Source organism: Neoarius graeffei, chromosome 14 (genome assembly GCF_027579695.1).
Source record: "Neoarius graeffei isolate fNeoGra1 chromosome 14, fNeoGra1.pri, whole genome shotgun sequence".
In the NCBI taxonomy this organism is placed as follows: domain Eukaryota; kingdom Metazoa; phylum Chordata; class Actinopteri; order Siluriformes; family Ariidae; genus Neoarius; species Neoarius graeffei.
In genome coordinates this window covers 50854956-50879394 of record NC_083582.1, presented here as the reverse complement: position 1 = coordinate 50879394, position 24439 = coordinate 50854956, and the positions used below count along the sequence as shown (strand labels likewise).

The 24439-nt window shown below is 43.3% G+C and overlaps 1 protein-coding gene across 2 annotated transcripts in view; it reads left to right on the top strand.

The window, feature by feature from the left end:
* Positions 1 to 24439, top strand: part of atrnl1b (attractin-like 1b) — a 336438-nt gene that overhangs the window by 161748 nt on the left and 150251 nt on the right. For both annotated transcript variants that reach the window (XM_060939921.1, XM_060939920.1), the window contains exons 19-22: positions 4850 to 5068; positions 5240 to 5377; positions 12608 to 12701; positions 20867 to 20919. In XM_060939921.1, coding sequence (XP_060795904.1) covers positions 4850 to 5068; positions 5240 to 5377; positions 12608 to 12701; positions 20867 to 20919 — 504 coding nt within the window. The remainder of the gene's footprint in view (positions 1 to 4849; positions 5069 to 5239; positions 5378 to 12607; positions 12702 to 20866; positions 20920 to 24439) is intronic.

Genomic DNA, 24439 nt, shown 5'->3' with positions numbered 1-24439 from the left:
GGCCACTCCAAAGTCTTCATTTTGTTTTTCTTAAGCCAGGGGTTTTCAAAGTGTGGGAGAGTCAGCCCCCCTCGGAGAGCAAATAAACAACAGCGCCCCCCCCCTTACAATTTTTGTTGTTGCTATATTTAATGTTCCATTCGTATTTTTAAAAAATGGTTGTTGTACACATTTTTCTTTTTTTCTTTTTCACGTTTTAAACATCTGTGCTTTTTAAAACATCTTGTTTTACACATTTTAAACATCTCATAGCATCGTTAGCTAGCACCTCTTGGCAGACAACACACTGTGGCAGTGGAGCATCTTCAGATCCAGTCCATGAAAATCCAAACTTTAAATAATCGTGGTCATACTTCCTTCTTTTTCCAGTCCCCCAGGATTCTGCGGGCCTTTTTTGTGATTGTTGTGGGCTAAAATGTCTGATGTTGCTGGGGTTTTTCCAAAAAATTGCGATGAAAATTGTGGTGTTTTTTAGGTTTTTGTTGCGATTACATTGCGGGAGGAAGTGAAAGTTGCGAGAAATTGTTGCGATTTTCTCTTTGTGATTAAAATTGAGTGATATGTTAAATATTAAGTTATTACTGAAAAACTATTGATTAAAAAAAACAAAGACACTGAGAAATGGTCCTATAAACAACTTTACCAATATAAAAGATTAGCAGGACTACAAAAATGCAGAAAAATAGGCTTTACTTATCCAAATGCACCTGTTGGTTCAAAAGTTAAAGTGCAGAGAACCTCACAGCACAACATGAAGTTACCTTAAAATATAATATAAATGCCTCAGCTTTCATGTAAGAAAAAAACCTATTAATACTAGTACTGTGTGCAGGCAGTCTCTCCTGAAGACTAAATTAAACAATAATTATAAACTAATAAAATAAATGGCTCAGGCTTCATAGAAGAAAAAAAAAAACAATTTGAACAGAATCTCACAGTATGATGCTGAAGCTGCCTAAACAATGGAAAATAAAATACCATTTTGGCAAAAATGTTGGCATCCATTCATTTCTTGTATTAAGTAAAAAAAAATAAAGTGCACAGTCCTTCACTGTAAACATAACACACTTTCAGTAACAGAATTTAAGCCTATAAACACTGACTCGCACATCATGCAATGTTGCCAGATACTGCTGACGTTTTCCAGTCCAAAATATGTTCAAAACCCGCCAAAATGCACTTAAAACTGCCCAATCTGGCAACACTGCGCGCATGCTGCTTCTCTTGAACGTATACACGGAAGTAAGGCGGAAGGTAGTTTGTCGACGTCACCTCAAGACAACGCCAACGATTGGTCAAATTTGCGGGAAAGTTGCGGTGATTGGATATAATTGCAACACCGCCCTGAATTCGCGGGGATTGGTTGAATTTGCGCTGAAGTTGCAAATCGCAACATCGCAAAATCCTGGAGGCTCTGTTTTTTTGCTTGGCCCAGACTCTGTCTCCTCACTCACTGTAGCTTTAGGTACTAAAAATCGATCCATTTTGTCTCTGGTAAAGGCTAGCTGAAGTTCGCTAAATGTCCGCAATAGTAACTTATTCTGGTTTATTTTTCCTCATGTTGCGCCTCCCTGAAGAACTCTGGCGCCCCCCAGGGGGGGCGCGCCCCACACTTTGAAAAGCCCTGTCTTAAGCCATTCAGAGGTGGACTTGCTGGTGTGTTTTGGTTCATTGTCCTGCTGCAGAACCCAAGTGCGCTTCAGCTTGAGGTCACAAACAGATGGCCGGACATTCTCCTTCAGGATTTTTTGGTAGACAGGAGAATTCATGGTTCCATTTGCCACAGCAAGTCTTCCAGGTCCTGAAGCAGCAAAACAGCCCCAGACCATCACACTACCACCACCATATTTTACTGTTGGTATGATGTTCCTTTTCTGAAATGCTGTGTTACTTTTACGCCAGATGTAATGGGACATACACCTTCCAAAAAGTTCAGCTTTTGTCTCGTCAGTCCACAGAGTATTTTCCCAAAAGTCTGGGGATCATCAAGATGTCAGTAGTGCTTGAAAGTTTGTGAACCTTCAAAATTCTAAAGGGTTCACAAACTTTTAAGCACCACTGTATGTTCTTTTTGCTCAGCAGTGGTTTTCGTCTTGGAACTCTGCCATGCAGGCCATTTTTGCCCAGTCTCTTTCTTATGGTGGAGTCATGAACACTGACCTTAACTGAGGCCTGCAGTTCTTTGGATGTTGTTGTGGGGTCTTTTGTGACCTCTTGGATGAGTCGTCGCTGCACTCTTGGGGTAATTTTGGTCGGCCAGCCACTCCTGGGAAGGTTCACCACTGTTCCATGTTGTCGCCATTTGTGGATAATGGCTCTCACTGTGGTTCACTGGAGTCCCAAAACTTTAGAAATGGCTTTATAACCTTTTCCAGACCGATAGATCTCAATTACTTTGTTTCTTATTTGTTCCTGAATTTCTTTGGATCGCAGCATGATGTCTAGCTTTTGAGGATCTTTTGGTCGACTTCACTTTGTCAGGCAGGTCCTGTTTAAGTGATTTCTTGATTGAGAACAGGTGTGGCAGTAATCAGGCCTGGGTGTGGCTAGAGAAATCGAACTCAGCTTTCCGAAGGTGTGATAAACCACAGTTAATTGTTTTTTTTTTTTCACACAGGGTCATGTAGTTTTGGATTTTTTTCCCCCTTAATAATAAAAACCTTCATTTAAAAACTGCATTTTGTGTTTACTTGTGTTATCTTTGTCTAATATCTTTTCCAAACTAAGAGGACTTGTGTCAAAATATGATCTGGAAAAACTTATACATGCCTTCATCTCTAGTAGTGTTGATTACTGCAATGGCCTTTTCACAGGCCTGCCAAAAAAGACCATCAAACGACTTCAGGTGATTCAAAATGCAGCGGCTAGGGTTCTCACACGAACAAAAAGAACAGAGCACATTACTCCAATTCTAAGGTCCCTTCACTGGCTTCCAGTAAGCTACAGAATTGACTTTAAAGCATTGCTGCTGGTGTACAAATCTCTAAATGGCACAGGGCCCAATTACCTCTCTGATATGTTGCAGCGGCCTAACCCAATCAGATCTACCAGATCGCAGCAGCAAAATTTACTGGTAAAACCAGTTGTTAAAACAAAGTGTGGTGAAGCAGCTTTTAGCTACTATGCAGTCCAGCTATGGAACCAACTGCCAGAGGACATCAAAAATGCTCCTGCTGTTGGCAGCTTCAAATCTAGACTAAAGACCAAGCTGTTCTCAGATGCTTTCTGCTAAATGATTAATATTGTGGTGGCACGGTGGTGTAGTGGTTAGCGCTGTCGCCTCACAGCAAGAAGGTCCTGGGTTTGAGCCCCGGGGCCGGCGAGGGCCTTTCTGTGTGGAGTTTGCATGTTGTCCGCGTGGGTTTCCTCTGGGTGCTCCGGTTTCCCCCACAGTCCAAAGACATGCAGGTTAGGTTAACTGGTGACTCTAAATTGACCGTAGGTGTGAATGTGAGTGTGAATGGTTGTCTGTGTCTATGTGTCGGCCCTGTGATGACCTGGCGACTTGTCCAGGGTGTACCCCGCCTTTCGCCCGTAGTCAGCTGGGATAGGCTCCAGCTTGCCTGCGACCCTGTAGAACAGGATAAAGCGGCTAGAGATAATGAGATGAGATTAATATTGTCATCTTTACATGTTTTAAACTTTCTTAACTTTTACAGTCTCTGCATGTTTTAAACTTTACTTACCTTTTATTCTATTTTATTCTGCTGTTTTTTTCACTGAATTTTTACTTCATTTTATTATTTTATTTCTACTATTGTTTAATTCTTATTATTTTTCTTCCCCATTTATTTTATGTAATTTTATTTTCTATTGTTTACTGTTTTGCTTTTACTTCTGTAAAGCACATTGAACTGCCACTGTGTATGAAATGTGCTATATAAATAAACTTGCCTTGCCTTGCCTAATATTTAAATTTGTTTGATGATCTGAAACATTTAAGTGTGACAAACATGCAAAAAAATAAGAAATCAGGAAGGGGGCAAACACTTTTTCACACCACTGTATATTGTATAATGTGCAGTTTAGTAATATAGCTTTATTCACGTGAGCCTTGCTGTCGGCTTGCTGTCGGCTTGCTGCTTAGAAAATGCCCTTTTGCAATGCTGCCATGTCAAAAATTATTCTTAGAGCTGGGGAATATGCCCAAAATAAGGTCTTTTTTTTAATTTTTATTATTGACAGTATTATACCCCCACCGAAGGGGGGGGGGTATACTGGTTTACCTCTGTCCATCCGTCCGTCCGTCCGTCACATCCTTTTTCTCAGCAACCACAAATCATAGCCACTTGGTACCAAACTTCAGCTTGGGGTTTTATACCGTGTTTACTGTTTTCAGGTCTGTTGCACATCAACTTCCTGTTTACTGACTGAATGTATTTACGAAACATATAGCGTGGATTTACAAAATTTTCATAACAATTTTCTCATCAACTACAAATCACAACTGGTTGATATTTGGTGCTGAGCTTCAGCTTGGGGTTCTATACCGTGTGTACCGTTTTTAGATCTGTCCCACATCGACTAACTGTTTACCGAGTGAATGTATTTACGAAACATCTAGGGTGGATTTTGATGCTATTTCAAGAAGCAAAATGCCATTTCAGAATGACAGTGTACCAGGATGCTGTTTGAAATCCCTGGAGAGAACACGGCTCTTTACTTACTTGTTTCAGGGTTAATTATTTGTTGAAGTCAACATTCATAATAAGTGTCCTATTCCTTCGACTGCTTGCATTCTGATATGGGGGGGGGGATACGTAAGTGAGCAGTAGCTGACAGTTGATCTTGTTTTGACCTTTTACCCCCACGTTCATTTAAACCTTTTTCTGTTTCTTTTGCTCTCTAGCTCAGAACTGCTCCGGCTTTCGAACCTGTGGTCAGTGTCTGGAGCAGCCTGACTGTGGTTGGTGTGGAGACCCTAGTAACACAGGCAAAGGTCAGTGTGTGGAGGGCTCGTACCGTGGCCCTATGAAGAACCCACCCAAACACATGCAGGACATGCTGCTGGATCCGACTCTCTGCCCCAAGGAACGAGGCTACGAGTGGGCTTTTATCCAGTGCCCTGGTGAGAACACACACTAGCACGAAATCCAATATTATCAAGTTTTTCTCTGTATGCTCAGCATCTCACTACAGTGTTTATCCTGTGGCGAAATAAATATAGCAGAAGAGTGTTTGTTTGCCAGTGCAGGCAGGGAATTTAATCTCTTCTCTCTCTCGCCTTCCATTCTTCCAGCCTGCCAGTGTAACGGCCACAGCACTTGTGTGAACGGGAGTGTGTGTGAGCAGTGTCGTAACCTCACCACCGGCTCACACTGTGAAACCTGCATGCCTGGTTATCACGGAGACCCCACCAACGGAGGGAAGTGTCAAGGTCAGTGAGGCGTTCAGCCTTCAGGAGACATCGTCAGGCTCAGCAGCTGAGGCGGTTATTAGTACACAATAATAGACTGACTGAACCCACCCAGAGCATGATTTGTGTTAAGGTCATACAGGAGACAGTGCAGTTAGATATGAGAGGAAACATTTACATGCTCTTGCTGTAATGGAAAAGCAGAAGCTGTCCAACACGAATGCACATATACAGTACACTACCGTTCAAAAGTTTGGGGTCACCCAGACAATTTTGTGTTTTCCAGGAAAAGTCACACTTTTATTTACCACCATAAGTTGTAAAATGAATAGAAAATATATAGTCAAGACATTTTTCTGGCCATTTTGAGCATTTAAAGGAAAAGGCAACTTTTGTACAAAATCACCACAAATAGATAGATAAATATATAAAGTAATCGATCATGGAATTTATAGAGAAAGAACAGACCGCATAACAGTATCTTTTAACTTTTAATAATATGGGCTTGCGCTGAGCTCAGCGAAGATGCGTTCCGCCATATTGATCTACTGCGTGACGTCATGCGGCCCACCACTGAAAAGAACTCTTCAGTGCTTCATGGTAATAAGATAAAAAACCAGTACAATCGCTTCTTCAAAGTTTCACCAAATGGTTTTATTTATGCAACTTAAAGCTCATAATACTGTATAACTTTGGTTGAGTAAAAACACAGAGCAAAAACATGGCTGAATCCTGAATGACTCCTATTTGGATTTGTCCTACCAAGCCGACTGCGCATGCGTGAAGTGGCTCAGCTCGGTTTTCCCTTTTGGGCGCTCTCGTTTTCTGTTAGAATTTGGTAAAGAAAAAAATAAATATTATTTACCAGCTTACCGGGTCCATGAACATAAATCTGACAGCTGACAAGGTCGGGATATAAACGAATCGAATACAAGCCACCCGCCGGGACTCCTAATCACAGTGATCTGTTTGTAAACACTGTTTTCATGGGCTCAGTGACGTCACAGATCAGAGGGAGGCGCATTAACGAAAGATTCTGATTGGTTTATAGTTGCCCACAATCTCAAAATGGCTGACTCCTCCAACTTCGACTCCTCTGTGTCAATTCATGATTTCAAAGTTAAAAATATTTTTTCATGTTCGATATATAATGGAAATAATTAACGGAATTGATTACGTATATGTTTTTCTCCTATTACACACCTGGTTTTGTACAAAAGTTGCCTTTTCCTTTAATCGACCCCACAAATGTGATGCTCCAGAAACTCAATCTGCTCAAAGGAAGGTCAGTTTTATAGCTTCTCTAAAGAGCTCAACTGTTTTCAGCTGTGCTAACATGATTGTACAAGGGTTTTCTAATCATCCATTAGCCTTCTGAGGCAATGAGCAAACACATTGTACCATTAGAACACTGGAGTGAGAGTTGCTGGAAATGGGCCTCTATACACCTATGGAGATATTGCACCAAAAACCAGACATTTGCAGCTAGAATAGTCATTTACCACATTAGCAATGTATAGAGTGGATTTCTGATTAGTTTAAAGTGATCTTCATTGAAAAGAGCAGTGCTTTTCTTTCAAAAATAAGGACATTTCAAAGTGACCCCAAACTTTTGAACGGTAGTGTATGTGCATTTGAGATCCCAGCCGCTGTGCTGTTGCCTTTTAAGTGACGGAACACATTGTGCGGTAGAGGTGAAGACGTGTTGTGTAGCCTCTGGCTCTGTTCGTTTAAAACTGAGCTCTCTGGCCCAGCAGTGAACCGGGTCTCCTCTCAGAGGCTGTTTTGATTAGAGTCAGTATGTATTTGTGTACAACACCTCTTGCTGTTCAGAGTGTTAGAGGTGTGACAGTGACTGCATGGCAATTAGATACAGGCAGTTTATTATACTCACGGGGTTGGCTGGAGAGCTAAAGAAATATCGTTTCTACAGAGTTAAATTTGTTAAAAAAAGAATCTGTGGATTGTGCAATACCTAACATCTAAAGAAAACAGAATTCACTCAGTGTGTTTACATGCACATCCAAATCGAGCTGCTGTCGGTAATCGAGCTAAGGGTCCCAGCAGGGGTGCCAGAGAAATCCAATCCTACATGCACACAAGGAAATCGAGCTATTGTGTGAGGTACATTGTGCACCCGAGCCACAGGTGGCGCTACACGCCCCATCGTGTTGGTACACTTCCGGTTGTCGTCATGAAGAAGAGCTATTCAAGAGTATAAACAAAGTTATCAGTTCCTTGTTCACAAGAAGAGTGTTTGTAGTTTGTATGTACGAACAGAAGTGCTCCTAATAAAATGGCCACTAAGTTGAAGTTGATCTGTAATGGTGAACATATTAACTGTTAGCCTGCTAACATGCTAATAACTGACCAACTAATTGGAAATGGGTGCGTACATGCCAAGACACAAGTGTTCCTAATAAAGTCATGCCGACCGAGGCTGTTGTGTTTCCCGCTTGTGGTCTCGTCACTCGTCACTTCCGGAAGGGGCAGTGCTGAAGTAAGTAGCTCGACTACGTAGCTCGATAGGGTTTACATGCACTGAGGCCGAATCCCATTTCACCCCTTGGACCAACCCCTTGGCCCTTCCCCTCCATTTTGCGCGTTCACGTGAAGGGGTAGGGGTATCCCAATCCCAGTTAACGCGGAGGGGTAGGGGGAGGGGTAGGGCTTCTGTACCCCTCCAAACGGAGATTTTCCTGGAGCTGACTCCGAACGAAGGGGTTTGAGTGATTTCCCACAATGCCATGCGGATTTCAGCGAGATTTCATGCGGATTTCAGAAAGATGGCGGTTCCCGCGGCGAAAGATTGTCATAAATGTATTTTCTCCATTATTTACGTGTTTTAAGTTGTTATCCAGAGGAAACATGCCGCTTGATTCGCTTTCGAGCTGAGAATGAGCAGCGATTTCTGAAATCCAAGCTGCTGCTAAAAAGCTTTGGGAGTGAGTATTGTTTTCGGTTGCTTGACTGCGTACGTTTTGTTCTGTTATTCTCGCTTTTATTGTTTACATGAGTGTTCTGACACCTCATTCTGTCGGATGTGGTGCACGAAGCGCCAAAGATATCCCATTCAGTGGTGTTAGTTAACAAATCACACCCTGCCAGCAGAGATTTCTGGCTCTGACTGTAGCGGCTGGTCGCAGCCAATGACGCATTTGGTTGCGTTTTGCTAACGTAAACGCTGACGGAGGTACGCGATGACGTATGCGATCGTTGAAGGGCTATCCCAGTACGTAAGGGTTGAATTTCAAGCCCTATCCCTTGTAGCTCAGTTTCAAGGGGAAGGGCCAAGGGGAAGGGGGAGGGGAAGGGGGAGGGGAAGGGGGAGGGGTAGAAATTAGAATTGGGATTGGGCCTAAGTAGCTCGGCAAAAATCGCATAATCTAGGTCGCGTAGCTCGATTACGAGAAATCAAGTTCGGTTCAATTTCAGCCGAGCTAAGGTGTTTCCATGGCATTTAGAACTTCGATTTCAGTCGAGCAACGGCAGAAATTCGATTTTCTCTATGTGCATGTAAACGCACTGAGTGTATGCAGTCATATTGTGTACACTGTTTGCATTTAGATTTTATAGTTCACCCTGTTCCCGGTAAAACTTACAGCCATACCACTCTGACGATGCCTGATCTCATCTGATCTCAAGCTTCTTCTTCTTCTTCGAAAATGCCACTTGAGGTTCCGCCACAGAGAGAGAGAAAAAAACCCACATCAGTTATTGCTGGAAATGGTTAATAACTTAGGGCATAAACTTAAAAAAAAACAACAACCCTGATGCCTAAGCAACAAAAATAAGTGAATTTGATGTACACCATGGGCAGACTGGGGAAGAATTATAGACCACAGACGTAGAATGGACAGAAACGGGTTTTTGATGAAAGGATAAAACTGGCGTTGACATCCAAGGGAATTTCATTTCTTTTTTGTTCGGAAAGAATGCTAGGCAGAACTAGCAAAATCTTTTATACAACAGATTTCCACGTGTCCTCATGTTCTCCAGTCCAGATTCAGACAAATACACAGCTAGCTGTTGTAAAACATTACATTCACTACAGCCAGCTCTCACAGGACTGCATTTTCTTCTCCACACCTTCAGACGTCGAATGTGAAGGACAGACGTCAGTGCACAGAGAACTGTTAACGTGGTTGAGAGACAGATTCCTCACTCATCACCTCTTTACTCAGAGAAGCACAGCTCTCCTTCCTCATAATGCCTCTCTGGAGCTTCTGCTGCACAGCATAGGAAACACACCACTTTGCCACGGACACGTTTCTAGACTATTGTGGTACTGAGTGATTTGACAGATGCTGTTCTCAACTGTCAGTTTGTCTTCTCACTAATTACGCTTATTGGCAGTAATGCATAATTGTTTCGCAGCGTTAGATCTTTCTACAGAAAGTTTTTACTGCTGAAGTAGATTGGCGACTCACTTTCTGCTCTTAAGCTTTCATTTGCTAAAAGGCAGCTTTCTGTAGGTCTAATTAGTTTAATTGCTGAGGTGCTATGTGCTTGTCATCTAAACATATCCTGTGCTTTCTCTCTCTCTCTCTCTCTCTCTCTCTCTCTCTCTCTGTTGCTTGCTTTCTCTGTCTGTCGCACGCTCTTTCCTCTCTCTCTGTCGCTGTCGCTCTCTTTCTGTCACTGCCGCATGCTCTCTCTCTCTCTCACTCTCTGTTGCTTGCTTTCTCTGTCTGTCGCACGCTCTTTCCTCTCTCTCTGTCGCTGTCGCTCTCTTTCTGTCACTGCCGCATGCTCTCTCTCTCTCTCACTCTCTGTTGCTTGCTTTCTCTGTCTGTCGCACGCTCTTTCCTCTCTCTCTGTCGCTGTCGCTCTCTTTCTGTCACTGCCGCATGCTCTCTCTCTCTCTCGCTCTCTGTTGCTTGCTTTCTCTGTCTGTCGCACGCTCTTTCCTCTCTCTCTGTCACTGCCGCATGCGCTCTCTCTCTCTCTCTCTCTCTCTCTCTCTGTCTCTCTCTCATAGTCACTGTTGCACTTTCTCTCAGTCACTGTCACACTCTCTCTCTCTCTGTCTGTTGCTCGCTTTCTCTGTCTGTTGCATGCTCTTTCCTCTCTCTCTGTCACTGCCGCATGCTCTCTCTCTCTCTCTCTCATAGTCACTGTTGCGCTTTCTCTCAGTCACTGTCACACACTCTCTCTCTCTCTCTCTCTCTGTCTGTTGCTCGCTTTCTCTGTCTGTTGCACGCTCTTTCCTCTCTCTCTGTCACTGCCGCATGCTCTCTCTCTCTCTCTCTCATAGTCACTGTTGCGCTTTCTCTCAGTCACTGTCACACTCTCTCTCTCTCTCTCTCTCTCTCTCTCTGTCTGTTGCTCGCTTTCTCTGTCTGTCGCACGCTCTTTCCACTCTCTCTGTCACTGCCGCATGCTCTCTCTCTCTCTCTCTCTCATAGTCACTGTTGCGCTTTCTCTCAGTCACTGTCACACTCTCTCTCTCTCTCTCTCTCTCTCTGTCTGTTGCTCGCTTTCTCTGTCTGTTGCACGCTCTTTCCTCTCTCTCTGTCACTGCCGCATGCTCTCTCTCTCTCTCTCTCTCATAGTCACTGTTGCGCTTTCTCTCAGTCACTGTCACACACTCTCTCTCTCTCTCTCTCTCTCTCTCTGTCTGTTGCTCGCTTTCTCTGTCTGTTGCACGCTCTTTCCACTCTCTCTGTCACTGCCGCATGCTCTCTCTCTCTCTCTCTCTCTCTCTCATAGTCACTGTTGCGCTTTCTCTCTGTCACTCTCTCTCTCTGTGTCACTGTTGCGCTCTCTCTCGGTCACTCTCTCTCACTGATGGTCACTGTTGCGCTGTCTCTCAGTCACTCTCTCTCTCTCTCTCTCTCTCACTCATGGTCACTGTTGCGCTTTCTCTCTCTCTCTCTCATAGTCACTGTTGCGCTTTCTCTCTCTCTCTCTCTCTCTCTCTCTCTCTCTCTCGGTCACTGTCACTGTCACACTCTCTCTCTCTCTCTCATAGTCACTGTTACGCTTTCTCTCCGCCACTGTCACTCTCTCTCTCTCTCTCTCTCTCTCTCTCGGTCACTGTCACTGTCACACTCTCTCTCATAGTCACTGTTGCGCTTTCTCTCCGCCACTGTCACTCTCTCTCTCTCTCTCTCTCTCTCTCTCTCTCTCATAGTCACTGTTGCGCTTTCTCTCCGTCACTGTCTCTCTCTCTCTCTCTCTCTCTCTCGGTCTCTCTCTCTCTCTGTTACTGTTGCGCTGTCTCTCGGTCATTCTCTCTCACTGATGGTTACTGTTGCGCTTTCTCTTGGTCACTCTCTCTGTCACCCTCTCTCACTCATGGTCACTGTTGCGCTTTCTCTCTCTCTCTCTCATAGTCACTGTTGCGCTTTCTCTCTCTCTCTCTCATAGTCACTGTTGCGCTTTCTCTCTCTCTCACTCATGGTCACTGTTGCGCTTTCTCTCTCTCTCATAGTCACTGTTGCGCTTTCTCTCTCTCTCTCTCTCTCTCTCTCTCTCTCTCTCTCTCTCTCATAGTCACTGTTGCAGTTTCTCTCCGTCACTGTCACTCTCTCTCTCTCTCTCTCTCTCTCTCTCTCTCTCTCTCATAGTCACTGTTGCGCTTTCTCTCCGTCACTGTCACTCTCTCTCTCTCGGTCTCTCTCTCTCTGTTACTGTTGCGCTGTCTCTCAGTCTCTCTCTCGGTCACTCTCTCTCACTCATGGTCACTGTTGCACTTTCTCTCTCTCTCTCTCATAGTCACTGTTGCGCTTTCTCTTGGTCATTCTCTCTGTCTCTCTCTCTCTGTATGTGTGTGTGTGTGTGTGTGTGTGTGTGTGTGTGTGTGTGTGTGTGTGTGTGTGTGTGTCAATTCAGCAAGCTTTATTGGCATGACTATATATGTACGGTTTGCGAAAGCATTACAGTAAAGATAAGAAGTGTTATTAATGAACATATAGATTATAACACTGTCAGTAAGGAAACATGGAGATGAGTGAATAGAAATTGAGTGTTAGTGCAAACAGTGGCAGTCTTGAAGTAAAACGGGGGAAAAAAATCTCTCTCACTTGCTCTGCATCTTTGTCTTAATTCCCCTGAGGGAACCCGCCCAAAGGGATCAATAAAGTTTTATCTAATCTAATCTAATCTAATCTAATCTAATCTAATCTAATCTAATCTAATCTAAAATCTTGTTCTACCCCTTGTGCTCTCTCTCTCTCTCTCTCTCTCTCTCTCTCTCACACACACACACTCTCTCTCTCTCTCTCTCTGTTTTCTCTCATTCTCCAGCCTGTAAGTGTAATGGCCATGCCAGTGTGTGTCAAGTGCTGACGGGGAAGTGTTTCTGCACCACCAAGGGGATTAAAGGAGACCAGTGTAACCTGTGAGTATCAGTAACGTGCATGTTCCTGTCCCAAACGTCACTGAGCCCAAAGTGCAATCTTAAAAGCCTTTAATACAGCTAATGGAGCTATCAGCATCCTCAACAGGGCTGATAGTAAAGCATGTGCACTGGTGCAGCCGCAAGATGGAGTTCAAACAACTCGATGATTAAAACTTCATGGTAGTTTCTTTGTTTGTGCCAGAACTGTGTGTGTTTGAAATGACCGTGTGCAGAAGCATCTCACCGAGCCCCAGGTGACTGCTGTCAGTGCTCTCAGCTTCAAGAGTCCCTCTTAATTTCTGAAATGGAAACAATCAAAACCAAAATCATTCCTTTTTGAAGTTCATCATGCTCTAATGCAGTCCCGTGCTGTATGGCCTGATGTGTGTTGGATAAAAGTGTGTCCTGAGTGGAGATTAAATTAAAGCGGCGCGCAGAAATAGTGTGTTGGCGCATGTTCACTGTGTGGGTGTGCACTTAGTGCAGATTAAATTAAGATACTGCAAGTAGAGTGCATTATGTTTCATTGCTTCAGTCTAGGTCTGTGTGTGTGTGTGTGTGTGCACGCACTAATGTAGAGTCATTTCTGAAATGTCACACAGATGAAAGGCAAGGGGAATGATGTGTTCAGGTTTTATAAAACTGCCAGCAGTGCTGTTTGTCCTCAGACCTGGGTGCAGTGGTCATAACGCACTCCTGTGTGTGTCTTCTCATCTCATTATCTGTAGCCGCTTTATCCTTCTACAGGGTCGCAGGCAAGCTGGCGCCTATCCCAGCTGACTACGGGCGAAAGGCGGGGTACACCCTGGACAAGTCGCCAGGTCATCACAGGGCTGACACATAGACACAGACAACCATTCACACTCACATTCACACCTACGCTCAATTTAGAGTCACCAGTTAACCTAACCTGCATGTCTTTGGACTGTGGGGGAAACCGGAGCACCCGGAGGAAACCCACGCGGACACGGGGACAACATGCAAACTCTGCACAGAAAGGCCCTCGCCGGCCACGGGGCTCGAACCCGGACCTTCTTGCTGTGAGGCGACAGCGCGAACCACTACACCACCGTGCCGCCCCTCTTTTCCATCCATCTTTTCTTATTTTCTGTACTTGTCTTCTGTTCCTCCTTCCTTATCTTCTTTCAAAATATACTGTTTTGCCCAGTTTCCGAAGGTTTGTTTACATCTCACTTATGCGCACTTTCACCGCCACGGGACCGTCGTCGTGACATCATTTAAGCCAAACAGACCTGGAGCAGCTCTGTGTTTACTTGTGAATCGAGCACACGTGTACGGACTTTAGTCGTGAGAGGTTGTGTAGAATGTCTGAAAGCGATAGCGATTTTGAAGTAGGAACTCTCCAAATTGAATATCGAGAGGTGAAACCATATATGTATGAACCTATGGCCGTTGCGAAGCAATCGGTGAATGTGGCTCACTGGTTTGACTGTGCGGCCTCGGAATCGGACAGCGACTCGGCCAACTCTGATCGCGGTGATCCCGGACCTCGACAAGACTCGCGCCCAAACGATTTATCCGGGTAATTATGATAAATTCCTACTTTCGTCGTAATACTAAATAAGAGCCCTTTTGAAGAATAATTAAACCGCCCTCCCTAGTGGATATAGGGAATGATTACTTGACAGTGCGCCAGTAGGCCACATTACCTTGCCATCCGCGGCATTATACTATTTATAGCCTACTCTAAGCGAGGAAATATCCCTTTGTCTCATTTCCACAATGATTGTACAGGATCCCTCAGGATTCTTGACTTGTCAATTGCAAGCAAAAGTAAAAATGTTTTAACTCCAATCTTCTCCTTTTTGCTTGAGCGTTGCTGCTCCGTTTCTTCTTTGACTGCTTGATTTTGTTTCACGCGCACAATCCACTCTCTCCGCTTCTTCTCCTCTTTCGGAAAAAAACAACCCTCTGGGTTCATGCGTACAATCCACTCTCTCCGCCTCTTCTCCTCTTTCGAAAAAAGCCAACCCTCTCGCTTCGCCTCTTCTCCTTTTTCGGAAAAAGCCAACCCACTCGCTTCGCCTCTTCTCCTTTTTCAAAAAAAGCCAACCCTCTCGCTTCGCCTCTTCTCCTTTTTCAAAAAAAGCCAACCCTCTCGCTTCGCCTCTTCTCCTTTTTCGAAAAAAGCCAACCCTCTCGCTTCGCCTCTTCTCCTTTTTCGAAAAAAGCCAACCCTCTCGCTTCGCCTCTTCTCCTTTTTCGGAAAAAGCCAACCCTCTCGCTCCACCTCTTCTCCTTTTTCGGAAAAAGCCAACCCACTCGCTTCGCCTCTTCTCCTTTTTCAAAAAAAGCCAACCCTCTCGCTTCGCCTCTTCTCCTTTTTCGAAAAAAGCCAACCCTCTCGCTTCGCCTCTTCTCCTTTTTCGGAAAAAGCCAACCCTCTCGCTTCGCCTCTTCTCCTTTTTCGGAAAAAGCCAACCCTCTCGCTTCGCCTCTTCTCCTTTTTCAGAAAAAGCCAACCCACTCTCTTCGCCTCTTCTCCTTTTTCGGAAAAAGCCAACCCACTCACTTCGCCTCTTCTCCTTTTTCGGAAAATGCCAACCCACTCACTCCGCCTCTTCTCCTTTTTCAGAAAAAGCCAATCCTCTCACTCTGCCTCTTCTCCTTTTTCAGAAAAAGCCAATCCTCTCACTCCGCCTCTTCTCCTTTTTCGGAAAAAGCCAACCCACTCTCTCCGCCTCTTCTCCTTTTTCGGAAAAAGCCAATCCTCTCACTCCGCCTCTTCCGGAAAAAGCCAATCCACTCTCTCTGCCTCTTCTCCTCTCTTGGAAAAAAGTAAAAACTTCTTCCTGAACCGGTCCCGTTGTTACAGTTCACTGCACAACAATAAGGCATGGGTTTTTTCTTTAGAAATTCCTGAACGCACATCTGCACTCAAGCCGAACGGCAATGTAAGTAAACGGAAGTGGACTCAACTCAAGCAGTTTGTTTGGCCGAAATGACGTCACGCGCCGAGTGGTCACGGAAATAGCCGAACAGAAATTCGCTGCGATCTGCGCTAACTTATTTTAATTATTACTTATTAACAATACTTCTTGGGACCAGAAGAAAATTACAGAGGGTTTAACATATAAAGTTTCAAATGTGCATAAAATTAAAACCGTTGCCTATGAGCTTTAATTGTGCAACAGTAATGATGTAAATAACGGCGCAACGGAGTAGTATCCGAAAGTGTTTTTTCATTTTACCAATGAGCTCACTATATAGTCCCCTATATAGTAATTCCCTATATAGGGAGTAGTGAACGAGTGAGCGATTTGGGACACAGGGTTTGTCTTTCTTTTCTGTTCATGTCATGTATCCCTATATTCTATCCTTGCCTTCTGTCTTTATCGTCCATATTTCCTTCTGTTCTGTCCTACACTACTTCCCTTATCTTCTGCCCTTCCTTCTCTCCTGTTGTCCTATTCCTTACTTCTTATCCCTCCTTAAAAGGAAGAATCGTTCCCTCCATGACAGTGTCTTTATAAAAATAAGGCTGCTGCAGAATGGATGGGTTTAATTAGTGTTTTAGTTGTGATGTAATGGTGGTGTGTAAGGAATTAATTTTTAATCGTGTAATCAGTGTTATGTTGTTGTGGAACTTATGAAATCTTGGTATCGTTACATTGTGAATTATAATATTATGGTTGACTTACTGTGTTGCTGAAAATGTATTACTTGGAGCCACGGCGTATTATTCTGTAATGTTCAGAAACTGAGCCGGCTATAATCTTTCAGCCTAACCCTGACGTCCCACACAATTAAGTACGAGCAAACACTGAAATATTTGAAGTGAGAACACAACGTAAGATAATGGTCTCCACTTTCTCGCATTGCTTTGCAATTTAATATAACTATAATTACCACTGATGTTGATCATAACATTTAAGCGTTAAATTAGCCCACACTCGAGATAGCATTCACAGGGAAATAAAGCAAAGTGAATTAGGCTCCCTCTGCTAGCGGATACCTGGACTACAAGACGGTGAGGGTGAGGAAAGCGATTGCATGGAGTGAAACTTTGATCATCAGAGGCTGCAGGCTTTAATTTGTCTTCTGCTTTGTTGCTTGGTAGCGCAAAATGAGGTGTAATTTGCTTAGCTTGAGCGAGAAAGTGCTCTGTAGGTAAATTGGTATTAATTGTTTAGTGAGTTTCAGAGTAGGATGGAGGAATCGTGTTCATCTTCTGTCTCACACAGAATAATGGAACAAAACAATGGACCTGCATTTTAATATTATATTGTAGGGTAGAGAGACACAATCAGGGATGGTTTCAGTAGCCCTCAGCCTCTCGCCTATTACACAGCTCTGGTTACAGTGGGGGGCTGGTCCTCGGGTAACCACAAGAGTTTGACTCCCTACTCGTATCCGTATTGCCTTGCCAGATGGCAGTAGGTACCTTTTTTTAAAGATTTTTTTGGGGCTTTTTTCACCTTTATTGGATAGGACAGTGTCGAGACAGGAAATGAGCGGGAGAGAGAGACAGGGAGGGATCGGGAAACGACCTCGGGTCGGAATCGAACCCGGGTCCCCGGATTTATGGTATGGCGCCTTATCCACCTGAGCCACGATGCCCCCAGTAGGTGCCATTTTCACGATGGTCTTGTCATGGAAACTCTGAAACGTTAACCTCTCCCAAGCAAAAATGATTCAAAGTCAAAGAGGTTGCAGAAAAGTTTAGACTTTTATTAAATCAATTAATAAAAGCCAAATTCGATCTGCAGCGTGAACCGACTCCAAAATCACAAAGTTCTCATTTTATACAGTTTCAAAAATAACACAGTGTCTACAAATAATCTGATTGGTTAAAGCCTAGGTCACAACCGGACGCATGATTTTTTGGCCGTGCGATTTTTGGCGTTTCCCAAATCGCTGCGTTTTTTTTGTTCGTGGAGAAAGACGCACGTTGGCCGTAAGTTTGTCTTGCAACCTGAAACAAACGTAAGCGCCCGTAGAGTTTGTTTGACATGACAAAGAACCTCTGCGGCCAGTCTACGGCTCGAAAATCAGCACGTCACACGCGCGCCCTCCGTGCGTTTCACGCGCGCTCTCCGTGCGTTTCTTGCGTTTTTTGCACGTAGACCAGCCGTAGGAGCACGTACGGCCGGTTGTGACCGAGGCATAACATGTCACATCATACCACTTCAGCATCATCTTTTGGGTAGGACAGCTCACACTTCTTATATTGTGTATCAACCAGGGCTTTGAACCAGAATTTTTTTCCTATTGGTTCGTTCTGAACAGAAACGGAATTTTAACGTTTCCGGTTTTGGGTTCCACCATTAAATAGACGTTCCCGAACCGGTTAGAACAAAAAAATTTCGTTCCCGGAACGGTTAATTATGTTCCCTGTCAGCTGTTTAACAAATGGCTATAAAATTATGTCTCTGTCTCATCCAGCTTAAGCCAAATGTAGGCTAATTCTATTACAACCTTCATTAAATAAGACACGAAATAATTCAAAACAATTATTACAGTATTTCAAATGTTGGCGATTTGGATTCTCAGTATGTCTTCCCATCTACACAAACAGAAAAAGTGCCAAAAATGAAAGAGAATTCGTTTAGTGTGTTACCAAAGGCTAGTCAGGCCCTATAGAGGGCTACCGCATGACGTCACCGCGCCGCGAGATTTTGTTAGGCGCCATATTGGAAGACCAAGTACACATCTATGCAAGTACATACATACATAAAACAAACTACACCTGAAATGTAGCCAGGGCCGGTTCTGCCCTAATCTGGACCCGGGTGCAACATCGCGCAAACACCCCCCCCCCCCCCCCCCCCAAAAAAAAAAAAATAAAAAACAGTCTAAATCAGGACAACCATCACATAACTATAAACATTTTATATCAACTATTTTAACTAAATGGGCTATAATAAATAAGCCTGCAGGCAGCCACGGCGGGCTGCCTCAGAAAAGTAACCATTCAATGACACAACTGAAAGCCTGCAGCCACGGCGGGCTGCCTCAGAAAACTAACCATTTGTCCTACCTTAAAACTTGTTTTGCATTTTCTGCCTCCTTTTTTGTATTTTCGACCCTCCGTTTATTTTCTTTTCTTTTCTGAAAACCTGATTTGTGTCCAGACATTTTGTTCTGCTACCAACGAACTAACTCGTCAGGTCTCGTCTCTCGAGCCCGCGATGATTCCCGTGGGAAGGGCAACAATTGATACATTTTTACAAACAGCCAATAGGGAGGTTGCAACGTTCAGGCTCTTCTTTGCTCAGACACTCAGTAATGCACTTACTCACTTATTATCACGTGGAGATGTGATAGTAGTCCACCTTCCCGCTCTCTCCATTCAGTCAGCGAACGTCACACAGGAAGTGAACCCCAGCAGGTCATAGAAACTTGCGCAGGAGAAGAATGACTTTTTTATTTGTAGGCTACGGAAACTTTGAGGAACGAAATAAAAACCGGTATTAACCGGTTACCATTATTTTTAATAAGCGTTTCTGTTCCGGAACATAAAAAATAATAAAGTTTCTGGTTTCGTTTCTGTTCCATGTGAAATAGAAAAAGTTCCCGGTTTTCGTTTTCGTTCCTTGAACCGGTTCAAAGCCCTGGTATCAACCGAGCCAGATTTTCCACCATGAATGGTCCTTTCAGGAAGAACATATGATAAGAAGTGACGCGTCATGAACAACACAGCATTCAGAGCATACAGTATGTGGTTCAAAATGACTGGAGTCAAATCACTCGATAGGGTACACTCGTGGCCTCGGCCAGTCTAACATAGAGTAAAGATGATCAGCATTGCAGCTTGTGTTGTAACAGTACCCGATTCAGAATAACTTGATAAAATGCATTACATTAGCATGCAAAACACTCCAGAATGAACAATCACTTAATTCAACATGGTCTTGGCTCACTCATATGATAACGCTGCAAGCGCTGGAATTAGGATAATGCACTTTTTGAACAGGCCTGTGATTTAGCAGAAAACAACCTTTAGTGCAAACAATCTCAGTGTCTTTACTGTATTTTACTGTAATTATGATCATTCATAAATCAGTTTATTATTACTCTTAATAGAATTAACTTTATTTATTCTTTCCTGAAAATCTACTTGGCTTTGAATTAAAATATAATCTGCATAAGATGAAATGAGTGTATGTGTGTGATTACATATGAATCAAAATACAGTCATCATAAACCAAATTATTGCTTGTATGATGACATCAAGGCATGTGTGCATGGTTACGTTTAGGATATAAAATCACCACAGTCTTCGGTATGACCCAACTGCGAGTAGAACTCACAAACTCCTGGTTGAGAGGCGGACACGCTAACCACTAGGCCAACTCGCGGTTATACATTTAAAGTGCATATCACGGGTAAATTCAGGAGCAAGGTCAATGTAATTCTCTTATTTTATATTAAACTTTGGTCAAATATCTGTCACATTTTGCATTTTGTGCAGTTTTTTTTTTTACCTTGCACAATACCAGAAAAATTCAGTTGAAATCAAGCCATTTGAGGCGAATTGGTCCGCCTCTGAAAAAACTTGGCATTTGGATTTCCCGGCAAACATTGATTTTCGTGACGTCGCGTGCGGGACGCCTCCTTCTGAATCCTACGTCAGCCCTGGTTTGTTTATGAGAAAACGACCTGGTGGTTTTCTGCAAATTTCTTCAACGTTATCACGTAATTATTAAAATGGTTAACAGATGTATCGTAGGAGGGTGTAGCAACACCAATCTTGATGGGATTAGTACTCATCGTTTCCCAAAAGACCGGACAATGAGAGAGAAATGGGAGCGCTTGGTCTACACAGGCTGTGCACTGAAACCATGCAAAGCTCGCGCAGCCTGCTGGCGCTTCCGCAGGTAACATCACGATTCTGGCTCCAGACTCCCTTGGGATTTTTCCAGACGCGTTTTGTTATTTTATTTTTTTCTGCTGTAGACAGATAGCCTTGTGCAAAATTACCCTTCTGGATGAGTGTGTAAAGGGACATAATTTCATATATATATAAAAAAAACGAAATTGGTCAAGAATATGCACTTTAAATATAGTTTAATTTTTCACCCCCTTTTTCATCCTTTTTTTTTTTAAACAGGCCATAACAAATGCTTTCTAAAGCTTTGTTCCATTAAGCACGTTCTGTATAAATTCTATATTTTAATGTTTCTGTTAAACTTCTTTTGCAGATGCGATTCAGAGAATCGTTACCTTGGCAACCCTTTGAGAGGAACCTGTTACTGTAAGTATGGCCTTTAAAGGGAAACTTTTATTTATTTATTTTTGTTTGTTTAGTAAAACCTGGGCGCCATTTTCTCTTTTTTTGTGTCCACATGTTTATTAGGGACAAAAACGATCGAAAGAAAGAAAGCACGACTTTATTCATCACACACTTGTGAAATTCCTCTCTAATCGGTCCAGTATTAAGTTAGCATGCTATATGCTGCAACCGCAAAGCGGCTATACGATGTAATGCAACGGGGCAATCATCTGTGCCAAAGTACACTGCTTGTTTTCCCGCACTGACAGGCTCATAATGTTGTTCTAAGTGTTTGACAGCATGGAAAGGATCCATGCCGAGAGAGACCTGTCTGTTTACCTCAAGAACTATAAAGAAACTGGAGCAAATGACTGTGTTTCTGTCATCATAGTTTTACTTTTGTCTTCTTCCAGGCTCTGACACAGCGCACCCCTTTCAGTGCCTGTAGTCGATTATCACGTGGGGGCTGTTTTGTGGTTTTTAAAAAACGGATCCTTTCCATGGTGTCAGACACTCATTCGTATTGTCGTAAGAAACGAAATATTCAAGCATTCCTCTGGAAATTGACTTCACAAATTTTGCATGACTTCTCCTTTTGTAAATGTCAAGAGTAAAGCGACAAGAGGAATCACACTGAACAATATTTCATTCCGTTACAACTTCAAGACTCTCTGATTACCATCACATAATACAGATCGGTTACCTTCTCAGTTTTTCCGTCGTGATCCAGGGTAATTTGGGCTTTTCCGCACGCGCAAAGTGCTGTTTTCCCAGCGCTCTGTGTTTAAACCTGCTGCTGCTTTTTTAGCTAAAAGTTATGAATAAATAAAGAAATCTATGAATGTTATTTTTTTTTTAAGATTTTTTTGGGCTTTTTCACCTTTATTGGATAGGACAGTGTAGAGACAGAAAATGAGCAGGAGCGAGGGAAATGACCTCGGGTTGGAATCAAACCCGGGTCCCCGGATTTATGGTATGGCGCCTTATCCACCTGAGCCATGACACCCCCATGAATGTTATTTTTACCTTTATTGCAAAATGTCTATAGCATTAATCCCTCTTGATGTACATGACAAAAATAATTAGAATACAGTTAGTTAGTATTTAAAAGTTGTGTCAGGGCCTGAGGCGAGCCTGGAGGAAAGGAGCCTGGGAATGAAAACGCAAGTTCTGCACTGTTGCCATCAAAGAGACAAACCTGTAGCAGACCTGCGACACAAAAGGCTTTTCAGTCCCATCACAAGAATCAGCAGCGCAATTCACAGCATGTAGTCGGGTAAAAGATCTTCGTTTAAACGAAAGGCCAGTGTCTAAGACCATCGTCAACAAGAGGACCAAGCGCCAAGTCACTGATTCCACCCACACTTACACAACTGTGTGTATTTAAGATGCAAGCTGTATCTTAAATACACACAGTTGTGTCCTGAATAGCTCTTTTATTCGGTCTTTTACCTGATTTCCCTAATGTGGAAATCCCACTCTGGTCATTGGTACGCGAGTCTTGCTCCTCCACGAAATCATGGCGTGCCGATCGCCATTGATGGAGAATTTGTGCTCTGCATGAGGCTTACGGCTAGTTCAACAAACCCGGAACAACATGGAAATAGTGCAGATTTCGTGTCGATTACGAGAAATACCTGCTAATTCTCGCTAATTTCGGTGTTTTTAAAGAAGAAAGTCAAGACATTGGGTTTTATGCAGCCAAGTTTATTTAATCAACATTTCGTTTTTTTTTTTTTTTTTTTACTTCTAGTAGCATATTTTGGGCGCTTGACCTTAGTTTGGGCGCCTTTTTAATTTGGGCACCTACAACGTTATCCATCGCAGGTTTTATGTGATTGAAAGGCCTGGTCTTGATTTGTCATAGCAACTCTTTTAGATTGTATCCTGCCTTATTTCTTAGTCTAAAATGAAGTCACTTTGGATAGATGTACATTCCAAATGAGTGCAAATTAACGTAACAAGGAGAATATCGTCAGGCTTTGTTTTAATTGTAACAGTGGAAGAACATTAGTAAAAATGTTGGGCAAATCCATTTCCATGTATCCTGTGAGAGAACAGGAAGCGTAGGCAGGGGTGCCGAGTGTTACTCAGTGTACGTCTCACAGGATGCATGATTGTGCATGTGTGCGCACGCACAAGCATTCAGTCACGGACACACTCACAAGCCGTGCATATGTCTGTTATGTGAGCTGTACAGTGTTGTAGCACTAGGTGGCAGTGTTGCGGTGCGACATGTGTAAGCTTTTTGCATTCTCTATCAGCCGTCATCATGGAGCTCATCCAGCCTTAATGCGGTCAGGAGCATTTAGGACATCAGATTTCACTCAGTCTGCACAAGCTGCCAGCATTATCCCTAAGCGATCGCCAGTCTGCATTAAACAAACCCGTCAATTTATCAGTCCCTCTGTCGCTGCTCCACTCCAAGTATATCTTTTAGATGGAGTGTGTAGGCATTGAGTGACAGCTTCGGTTTCTCTGATTAGAGGATTGCGCTAATGTGTCCATATGTACTCTATTGCATTTCCCTCATGTTGTGAATGAGTTGTGAAACTGTGATGTTTGATGGAAGTGAGGAAACCGGCTAATTATGACCCGGGAAGGGTATAGTGCTTCAGTCTCCATCATTTTATTTTTGCCCTGATTTAATAAAATGTTCATTGAAAGTTGTTATATCTTAGCTGGAAAACAGCATGACTCGACCCGGTGTCCTCCTTCAGCATAGGATGTGGGTCACTAATGAGATTGTTTGCTTACCAGCCCCCACTGTGGAAAACGCCCTGATTGTCGATACTGTATGGTGTAAGTCTATCTGGCCCTGTGGAAAAAATCCATACCAGCCAAGCTGTAGACCTCTATGGTTCAGAGTGACTTCAGTGATCTCAGTGGACACGGTGTTGGATGGTGAACATGCAATTCACGTTACGCATTATATGGACATGCCATGCACTACATGGCCAAAAGTTTGTCGACACCTGCCCATCGCACTAATATTTTTCTTCCCACTTCAAAGTTGGAGGCATACAGTTGTCTAGAATGTCTTCGTACACCGTTGCATTACAATTTTCTTTCACGGGAATTAAGGGGCCAAACCTGTTCCAGCATGATATCATCACTGTGCACAGAAGGTTTGCCAAGGTTGGAGTAAAAGAACTCAAGTAACCTGCACAGAGCCCTGACTTCAATGCCAATGAACACCTTTAGGACGAACTGGGATTCACCCCAGGCCTCCTCACCCAACAGCACTGCTTGACCTCACTAATGCGCTTTTGTCTAAATGGACAAGTCTTCAAAGCCATGCTCCAGAATCTATGAATGAATGAACCCTTTATTATCACTGTTACCAGTGAAATTGACCATCAACCTGTCCTTACAGAGGGGGAACAGGACAGGAAGACAGGGATAAAAGAAAAGAAAAAGAAACACAGTAGTAACATGAGGAAAAAAAGAACACCCCCCACTATGCTCCTATCAGGAGTACAGTGTGGGAGCATTTAAAAAC